The sequence below is a fragment of the Peromyscus leucopus genome, chromosome 16_21 (assembly GCF_004664715.2).
Source record: "Peromyscus leucopus breed LL Stock chromosome 16_21, UCI_PerLeu_2.1, whole genome shotgun sequence".
Lineage (NCBI taxonomy): Eukaryota > Metazoa > Chordata > Mammalia > Rodentia > Cricetidae > Peromyscus > Peromyscus leucopus.
In genome coordinates, this window is record NC_051084.1 from 16,633,316 (window position 1) to 16,644,071 (window position 10,756).

The window sequence follows — 10,756 nt, forward strand, 5'->3', positions numbered from 1 at the left end:
GGTGATTTTGTCATTAAATTCAGGCTTCCAATTTTAATGATCCAGCCTCCCCTACTCTACCTCACAATGGAAATGACCTCCCCAAAGGGAAACTATGTTTGATTTTTCATTGATGCTTTTGGTTTTAAGCCAGAGGACAGTGAGAATTTCAAAGTATGTTGACCAGCTTGGAGAACTGCCCACACACAAGCACAACTGTGGTAAGTTTTCCGTACTGAGATGAGAGATTTTATAGAAATTCTGACAGCACTTCATAATATTGCCAAGATAAGATCATCATTGTAGCCAGAGAGGAAGCTCACCTCCCTGAAATGAGCAGATTAATAAAATTAATAAATCAATAATTAAAGGATATTTATTAATGATTAATAAATCTATAGATTTAACTTTTAAAAATTTATCATAAGAAGATATCATTAAAAGAAATGGTATATTGGGATAGACAAATGTTTTACATGTTGATTAATGAAAAACTTTTGTAAAACATTTCTTCTAATGTTCAGTTTTTGAGGCTATTCTCCCAATATCCATGTGTTCATTTCACTACCATTTATAAACATTACAGAAAAGAATCCAGGTGAATTCCAAGAAACACACATCTTAATTCTTACTTTAATATTCTGAAAATACTTTCTGATTATAATACTTGTCTCTGGGCTGGAGAGATAGATCACCAATTAAGAGCATTGGCTGTTCTTCTAGAGGTCCTGAGTGCAATTCCCAGCACCCACATGACAGCTCCTAACTGTCTGTAATTACATTCACAGTGATTCTGGTACCCTCACACCAACATACATGAAAGCAAAACACCAATGCACATAAAATCTTTAAAAACAATACTTTCTCCCAAGAAGAAGAAGAAACTGCTTTTTGTGAGTAAGGGCCTGTTTAAGATGGACTCTAGCATGATGTTTGTCTTGTAAAAATGAATGCATGGCACATTCGTTTTGTGTTCTTTGTCTGCTGGTAGCTATGTGTATAACTGTGGCAGATTAAAGTGTAAATTGAACCAAAATAAAAAATTATACACATATAATAATGTATGTTTTAAAGAAAAATGGGGAAGAAAAACAAGACCACAGAAAAGAGAAGCTGTATTAGAAACATAACTCTGATTTCCAATCCTCCCTAATTTCCATTTTGTGGTTTGAAAAAAAATCAATAAATTTGAGAGAATTCTAGAATTACTGAAAGTGTGATTTCAACAGAATAAGAGGTAAGAAGTTTTCAGAAGTGACTGTTAGAAGGAAAATCAAATATTTAGTTAGCAAACTATCTATTCTCCTTTCTTCTCTTCTTCCGTCTCCCCATTGTTTTGACAGGATCTCACTGTGTAGCTCAGGCAGATCTTGAAGTCATGATTTGCTGCCATAGCCTACTTGTGCCTGATTGCAGGTTTGTGCCACCTGGCTTAGAACTAACAACCATTTCATACTAATCTAAACTGAATGAACTGCCAGGAAGTTTGATACAGAAATGCAATGCTCAGATATCAGGTTCACTGCTTAAGAAAAGAAGACATGAGAGAGAGGAATCAATCTGTGCTGTCACTAGGAGAAATGTATTAGCTGGGGAAAAACTATTCTCAGATTTATGATTTATAGAGCAAAATGCTGTCCCAAAGGCTTAGGAGTCTCCCAAATACCAGTATGAAGTTGATGATAAGCCGTTACATAAAGAGATTTCACCATATTTGAACAATGCCAGAGAAGACTGATCACTTGTCACAGTAGCTGCTGAAACTCACAGACAGAAGATGAAAATCTCGGAAAACCACAAGTCAGCTCATGTCACAACACAAATTTGGAAAGGGGAAATGGTTGGCTGACTCCCTCCCACAAAGATCAGCAGTGGACCATGAAGGAAACCTTGTTTTTCTCTGAGAAGTAAGTGAAGTAATTGGATAAAATAAATCAAGCTTTAAGTTTAGAAATTGTATTTCCCCTACAGAGTTATTCATTAACTATTAAAATACAACACAACAAAAAAGTAGCCCAGTCAGTGATCAAAATGATTTATGATTTATTATTTATTATTGGTGAGGTCAGAGGAGGGCACCAGATCCCCTGAAGATGGAATTGCAGGTTGTTCTGAGATGCCTGACATGAGTGTTTGGATCTGAACTCAGGTCCTATGGAAGAGCAAATACTCTTAACCACTGAGCATCTGTGCAGCCTGAGATCAAAATTTTTAATCAAAATCTCATCAGTATATTTATGCTGATAACTTTAAAAAAAAAAAAAGCAGTTTGCCTGTGAAAAGAAAACAGTGATTGTTTTTTATGGAGCAAAATATTTTTTTTCTGACAGCACTACTGATTGGCCCATATTTTCATCCACCTATAACAACTGCTTTTCTGATACAAAGGGTAAGCACCACAGGTATAAGAAATGTGAACTTTATACCTAAGGTTCTGATATCCAGGACACAACCAACTAATTATTTGTTCACACACATTAATTAACGAAATTAATATTGGATTGACGCATAGTTTCTATTGCATTTACTACATCTTTTTTCTCTCTAGCTGCTACCACAATTTCTAGTCTTAAAATGACTATGACAAACTTAACCACAAAGAGTGGGTTCCTTCTCATGGGATTCTCTGACAAACGTGAGCTACAGATTTTGCATGCCTCACTCTTCTTGGTGACATATCTATTGGGGTTGGCAGGTAATTTCATTATTATCACCATCACAACACTGGACCCGCAGCTCCAGTCCCCAATGTATTACTTCCTGAAGCACCTTTCCCTTCTGGACCTCTCATCCCTTTCTGTCACAGTTCCCCAGTCTATTGACAATTCCCTGATGGATAATGACTACATTTCATATGGCCAGTGTATTCTGCAAGTTTTCTTTTTCACATCATTGGCTGCAGCTGAGGTGTCCATTCTCACAGTGATGTCCTATGACCGCTATGTGGCCATCTGCCTCCCACTGCACTATGAGGTCATCATGGATCCCAGGAAGTGCATGTGGGCTGTGACAGCTGTGTGGTTAAGTGGAGGCATCTCAGGAACCTTGTACACAACAACTACATTCTCTATCAGATTCTGCAGGGACAAAATAATACACCAGTTCTTCTGTGATGTCCCCCAGTTACTCAAGCTCTCCTGCTCTAATGATTACCTTGGAGTGATAGGAGTGTCGTCCTTACTGGCTGTGATGGCCTTTGCCTGCTTTATTGCTGTCACCCTCTCTTATGGCCAGATATTCTCCACAATTCTCAGGATGCCCTCTGCTGAAGGTCGGTCTAAGGTCTTTTCCACCTGCCTACCCCACCTCTTTGTTTTCTCATTTTTTCTGATCACAGGTGCATGTGCACATCTAAAGCCAACTTCTGACTCACCAACTGCTTTAGATCTTCTTCTGTCTATCTTTTACACAGTACTTCCCCCAACACTCAACCCTGTAATATACAGTCTGAGGAATGAGGCCATGAAGACTGCTCTGAGGAAGGTGCTGCCAGGTAGACAGTTCACAGGGAAAAACTTCATATTTGCTCTGTCATAAATATTTATGATATGTCATAAAACTGAACATATCATACTGAAAGAATGCTTCTGTCATTGGAACCCTTTGAGTTTTCATGTTAATTAAAAGGAAAAGTAGTTTTGAAAAATTGAACTATACTGTAAAACTATTATCATTGTAAATATTCTTCTCCTGATTTCTTTATCTAACTTATAGAATCCATTTTTTGTTCTTTCCAGTTAAGAGAAGCTATACATTCATAAACTACTCCTGATTTCTTTATCTAACTTATAGAATCCAATTGTTGTTCTTTCCAGTTAAGAGAAGCTAAACATTCATAAACTAATAATGTAGACTTAGTACACATTAACTTTTCAAATATATATGTATATATGTATATATATATATGTGTGTGTGTGTGTGTGTGTGTGTACATGTATGTAAACACAACCAGTCATAGTAAATATTTTGAAAACCTATGCATGGCCAATACTACAACAGTAAGTAGAATAAATAATAATACCACTTACCTGTAAGCTCACTCACTAAGCAAGTCATAAATTTCAATTCAACCATTTTATTTTAAATGCTCATTCTAATTTTACATCTCTATACACAATTTTTGCATATTAGCATGAATGTACATGCCATTAATACATACACTTAAGTGGCTTAACCAAAAAAACTTTCTAGAATTCATGTTGCTTAACATAATTTGTATTAAAATTCACTTTACTTTTCATCTGGCTTATCTGTGTTATTTATTTCCAGTTCTACCTTCTCATGGCTGAGGAAAATAATAGCCTTGGTGGCTGCAATGTTTATAATTCTGATTATGGCTTATGTTTTGAGTCCTTGTATTCCAAACTGAACTCTGGCCCTAAAATGCAACAATTTCTACATATAAGTGTTCTGCCTGCATGCCAGTCATCCAGTTGCTAGCCCAACAGGATCTGAACTTGAACTGGAGTCTCCTTTCGAAGAATGGACAGGAGAGGAATGAATTTCATGATGAGGGACAGGGACCATGTTCCTCATTAGCCTATAAAAGTTTAAAAAAGAAGAGTCATCATCCTTCAATTCCTCTAAAATATTTCTGAGACAACAAATCTCATAGGGCAGTGGGAGGGAGTAAATAGAAACAGGAAAATAGCTAAGAAGGGGAGATTCTGATGCATCTTGCTTAACATATGAAATTCGATAACCTCAGAGGAAAACTGGAAACCTTCCTGGCTGAACAGAAAGAACATGTAATATGTAGGTGACCCCAAAAAGGCCACCAGAGCTCCTCCTTGCTCTTTTTTGGAGCAAGAGCCCAGTCCTGTTCCAGCACATGTCCTAACTTGTTCTAGCAGTAGAGCATGAAGACCACGTTTGAATGAAAAAGAGCCATACACCTTAAAACGAATTACACATGAACACACATGACCAGGTCTGGTGCTTGTTTGTGAAGGTTGTACCTTTCTTATATTTCATTTCTTTCCATTTCTTCATATTTTCATGTATCATCTTTTAAAATTACAGTAAAATTTCATTAGTGTCATATACTGAAATCTTGTCGCTTGGCCAATAGTCCTTTTCTTTTTCTGTATGCACATTTTCAAAAGAATACAGACTTTAAACAGAATATATATTATTTCTAAATATTTAAACACTGCAGACAAGTTCATATTTTAAAAAAAATCATTAGTATATACTTTTTATTATTTATAAATGTTTGTCTTAATAATTTCCATTGATGTGAACAAGTGTATGTGTTATATTATAAAATGATCAATAAGGTCTTTGGCTTGAAATGATGAGAAGTCTGTTTTCAGATAATATATGAAAAATTTTTAATGACTACATACTTGTTAGCCAACCTTTTATCTCATTGCTTATTAATGGTATATTGTCAGTAACCCAAAGACAACTTGTGAGTATCTCAACCTAGTACATTTTATGTTAGAATAGCAATAAACGTCTATTAAGGGGAAAATTCCTTGTCAAGAGAATAGAGTCCTCACCTTGGTAAAGACCTAAAATTCCTGTTTGGCAGGGTCAGTCAGCTGACTAAAGACACTTCTAGGAAGATCGTCTCAACCTCAAGCCATGCTGAAGAATTTGTGGAATAGTTATTCCCTTAATAAAATACTGTACTTTTCCTTCCTAGAACTCTTGTCCCCTAGCACAGCAGCTTACAGAACCACAGCCATGATGTTTTGTAAGTCTGCCCAATTCCCTGAATTAGTCAGAAAAGCATACTTTTTTTGTCTTCCTTCTCTGTTCTAAGCACACTTTCCCCAACGCTTTGGGCTTCCTTACTCTCTTTTAAAGTACCCCTCCCCAGTATGTCTGTTTTCACCATGTGTCTGACCTCTATGCTGACTCTAATTGCATAGCCTTTTCCTTCTCCTCCAGGCACTGGCTGAGATTCACAGTTGCCTGCCCTGGGCTGCTTTCTTTTAAACTCTAATAAGATTGTCTGTGAGCTTCTATTTGGATCTGTTCTTAAATTTTTTATTAATGAGACTGAGAACCCTAAGAGTAGACCTTGAGTTCCCAGTATCATTTACATGTATGTAATTTGTCTGGCTTCATGTCATATGGTAGAATTTCCTTTTCTGCCTCTTCAGTACATCATTGCAATTTCCTGTTGTGCACTGACCTGCATTATCAATTTTGAAATAAGCAAACTGCTAAGGAATTAATTATTCCAAATAAGCCAATCATGTGAAATGCTTTCTTTCAGATAAATTGTCTAACGGTCTAAGAAAAGTAGAAAAAAAGATACCAATTAAGAGAATTAACATAGTCAAAGTCAACATTAATGCAATAAATTTAAGAAAGAAATTATACTTTATTACTCATAAACCACTAGTCAGCCTTAGAATGCAATACCTGTCAATAATGATCTTATTTAAATATGATTGACACCCAGAAGTGACAGCGAACAAGTAGGACAATGTTATCAGACACTAGACAGGGTAACATCAAGGGTCTCTGCAAGCCAGAAGTTATCACTGTCACTTTCTCCAGTTCACTTTTGTTTATTACTTTATTTGTTAATTCATTCTCAATTTTACTTCTATGAATACATCTTCTATCCAGATAGTTGTTCAAGTCATGGTTCATTCCTACTACCCAAGCCCCATATTCAGAAAATCAGTGCATTCTACTGATCACATCTCTCAATTTATAGACAGAGAATCATGACCTAACATAGACTTCACAATAAATTCTTAAATTCTTTCTAACTGAATTCAGTATATTTCCTCTGAATTATCATTGTCCATCAATCTTAAAAGGATGGATTTATTGTGTAAAGTACACTGTTTTCCCTTAAAATGTATAAATAAATAAATGAACACTGGTGTTGCTATATATCCATAATCCACTATCCATAACTACATAAGTAGAACATTGTCTCCAATGAATGCACAAAGACTCCCATGTATCATGGAGCCTTCCATTCTTACACCCTCTAACCCAAGGAACATCTAATCTTCTTTTGTAATCTACATTTTTTCCATTTTCTTCACTGTATCCTGCATATTATATAGACTTTGCTACATTATCCTGCTGTGTGAAATCTGCTCCCTTTGATCTTTGTTTATTCCCCTGGGAGGAATGCCTCTCTTGCCCAAAGAATGATGCAACCAGGCATTTCCTTTCTCTAGCTTAGCACTTTCAAGAATATTATGCAAACAGCTTCTATTTGGCCTTGAGACTTTCTGCCTCCTAAACACATATAGTGAAAGAAATGAGAAGAGCCAGGAAGATCTCTGTGAGTTCAAGGGCCAGCCTGGTCTACAGAGTGAGATCCAGGACAGGCACCAAAACTACAAAGAGAAACCCTGTCTCAAACAAACAAACAAACAAACAAAAAGATGTAAAGGGAAATGAGTCATTAATGACCATTCACCAGCCTAATGAGCTGTAGCTGGAAAGTGTCTCTCCGGGTCCCAACAAGCCCCCACAGTCCCGCAGCCCACTTATAAAATAATCATTCAGAAGCTTATATTAATTAAAATTATATGGTCTACTGGCTCAGACTTCTTGCTAGCTAGATCTTACATCTTAAATTAACCCATAATTGTTATTTATGCTTAGCCATGTGGCTTGGTACCTTTTCCCAGTTCTGCCTTCACATCTTGCTTCTTCTGTGTCTGGCTGGCAACTCCTGACTCAGCCTTCCTGTTCCCAGCATTCTCCTCTCTGCTTATCCCGCCTATACTATACTTCCTGCCTGGCTACTGGCCAGTCAGTGTTTTATTTATCAACTAAATCAGAGCAACACACATTCACAGCAAAAAGAAAGACATCCCCAGTATTGAGCTAATGAGCATTTTGGAGCTGGGAGAACACTTAGTTGGCTCCATCCTATAAAGATCAAGCAAGCAACCACAAATAAACCTGGTTTTTCTCTGACCTAAAACATAATAGCAAATTCCAGCCTCTTTCTGAATGAACTAACTGTGGGCTCAGAACATTGTTCCTCAAATTTAAAACCAGGTTCTCTTTCTTTGACAAGTCCTTTGCTTATAGTGTGTGGTCAGTAACTGTGCCAAGGCTACATATTAAGCCAAAAGATATGAACATTTAAATGCAATGAAGACCCAATAGAAAATCCTAAACATCCAATAGTACTGAAAGCAAACAAATGAGACACCTAGTATGAGAGTCACAGGTAATTATTTCTTTGCAACAGTGTTTTTGTCTTGATTTTGATCACAAATCCAGTAAATACAATCACATTTGGAAGAACAATGACCATATACATTATGGCTCTAGGCTCCATAATAAAGGAGTGACTGACTCACTGTAATGCCCATATTATTTGTTATGAAGGAGTCCGGTGTGACTTGGAAGACATCTTAGAATTTACAATCACAGCATCATTCATGTGCTACTAAATTTCAATGCACTATACAAATGTACCCCAGGCCAAGGTTCAAGATCTTTTTTATGAAGAACCCTTATTTTGTTTCTATTGATGACTTTGAACCAGAGAAATAGGCTTTTGGGGGGTGTTCTGTTTGTTTTGTTTTGTGGAAGGGAATACTAACTTCTATGGGGAAAAAAGGACAATCAGTGACAAGGCCACATTTAACACAGTCAGCTGTAACTATTAGTTTCCTAGAACTAACCGTAAACTTTATGGTTGTAATCCTTTGGAGCCTAGCCATCAGGGGAACAACTAGTAAATACAGACACTTAAACATTAAGTGTTGAATAATGCTAAATAAAGACATTATTTCATAGATCATTTTTCTACTGTATTTCCTTCATTTTCCAGCTGCTACTATGAATTGTATTTTCAAAACAAACATAATCAAGTTCCTCCTCATGGAGTTCTCTGACAATTACAAGTTGCAGAACTTACATGCTTTGTTTTTCTTGATGACAGACCTATTGGACTCAGTAGGCAACCTCAGCATTATCAACACTGGACCAGCAGCTCTGGTCTCCAATGTATTACTTCCTGAAGCACCTTTTCATTCTGAACCTCTCTTCCCTTTCTGTTATAGTTTCCACGTCTATTGGCAGTTCCCTGGCAGGCAGTGGCTACATTTGATATGACCAGTTCATGCTCCAGGTGTTCTTCACAGCATTAGCCTGGAGTGAAGCAGCAATTCTCACAGTAATGTTATATGAGTTCTATGTGGCAATATGCCTTCCACTAAACTGAGGCCATCATGCTTTACTGGTGAATGTTGCCTGTGACAACTGTGTGATTAAGTGAAGCCCTCTCAGGAATACTGTGCCTAGTAACTACTTTCTCTGTCACATTCTCTAAGACCAAAATAATCCACCAGTTCTTCTGCAATGTCCCCAGTTACTCAAGTTATAGTGTTCTAATGATTACCTTGGTGTAATGGTAGCAACTGTTTTCATGTCTTCAATAGCCTTTGCTACTTCATTGGGATCACCCTCCCTATATTTTCCACAGTTCTCAGTATGCCCTCTTCTGAAGGCTGGTCTGAGTTCTCTTCCACCTGCCTCCCCTATCTACTTATTGTCTCCAGGTTTTTTTCTCTCCGTAAACACCTGTGCATACCTAATGCTGACTGCAAGTTCTCCAACTACCTTTGACATCATGCTTTCTGTCTTTCATACAGTACTACTCCAACACTCAACCCTGTTGTATACAGACTGAGGAATGGGGCCAGAAGGAAGCTGTATGGAAGTTACTGTAAGGCGAATTCACTGAGGAATTCAGTTTTGTTCTGCTGCGAATGGCTGCCCACATAATGCATAAGGAATATTTTTATTCATTGAGATTCCTTCAAATAGTTCTAGCTTCTCACTTTTCTATAGATATACTGTATATTATATAGCTGTTACCATTTCAGAGACCCTCTGTCTGATGGATAATGACTACATTTCATATGGCCAGTGTATTCTGCAAGTTTTCTTTTTCATATATTTTGGCTTCTGCTAAGGTGTCCATTCTTACAGTGATGTCCTATAACCGCTATGTGGCCATATGCCTCCCACTGAACTATGAGATCATCATGGATCCCAGGAAGTGCATGTGGGCTGTGACAGGTGTGTGGTTAAGTGGAGGTATCTCAGGAACCTTGTACACAACAACTACATTCTCTATCAGATTCTGCAGGGACAAAATAATACACCAGTTCTTCTGTGATGTCCCCCAGTTGCTCAAGCTCTCCTGCTCTAATGATTACCTTAGAGTGATAGGAGTGTCTTCCTTGATGGCTGTGATGCCTGCTTTATTGCTGTCACCCTCTCTTATGGCCAGATATTCTCCACCATTCTCAGGATGCTCCCTCCCTCTGCTAAAGATCAGTCTCAGGTCTACTCTACCTGCCTGCAGGTGACCCTGACAGAGAAACAGCAGGTGACAATTGAAATTCAAGATGTCAGCCCATCCAGAGGAAAATCCCTGATGGATGATTCTCAGATAGGCAAGACCCCAAGACCACAGACTGCAGAATGTGTTTTGCTTTCCCTGTGCCTTTACAGGTTTGCTGCTGCCATCTTTCTCTAGTGTCTGGTATGGTATGAATGGGTATGGGAGGATCCACACTGCCTATAATGAAATATGTTTATCTCATGGATACATCCTGTTCTACTGGGCATTTTTACCTGTAGATTATTATGAAGATGATTTCTTCCTAAGATGTCCTATCTAATTGATAATAATGTTAGTCTAAATAGAGTTTTGATGATTAAAAGTATAAATAAGGAAGTGTCTCACAGCCAGAACACATGAGTTTCTCTTGAGGAGTCACATAGACTGTGGCTTAGATTAATGATTAAGAAAAATGATTGA

At 37.5% G+C, this 10,756-nt stretch overlaps 1 protein-coding gene and 1 pseudogene across 1 annotated transcript; both read left to right on the top strand.

The window, feature by feature from the left end:
• Positions 1-2,553: 2,553 nt before the first annotated feature.
• LOC114688329 (olfactory receptor 14J1-like) lies at positions 2,554-3,516 on the top strand. Its single transcript, XM_028862927.1, has one exon. The coding sequence runs from the start codon at positions 2,554-2,556 to the stop codon at positions 3,514-3,516; it is 963 nt and encodes a 320-aa protein (XP_028718760.1).
• A 5,247-nt stretch (positions 3,517-8,763) lies between these two features.
• Positions 8,764-10,471, top strand: LOC114688330 (annotated as a pseudogene).
• Positions 10,472-10,756: the final 285 nt, after the last annotated feature.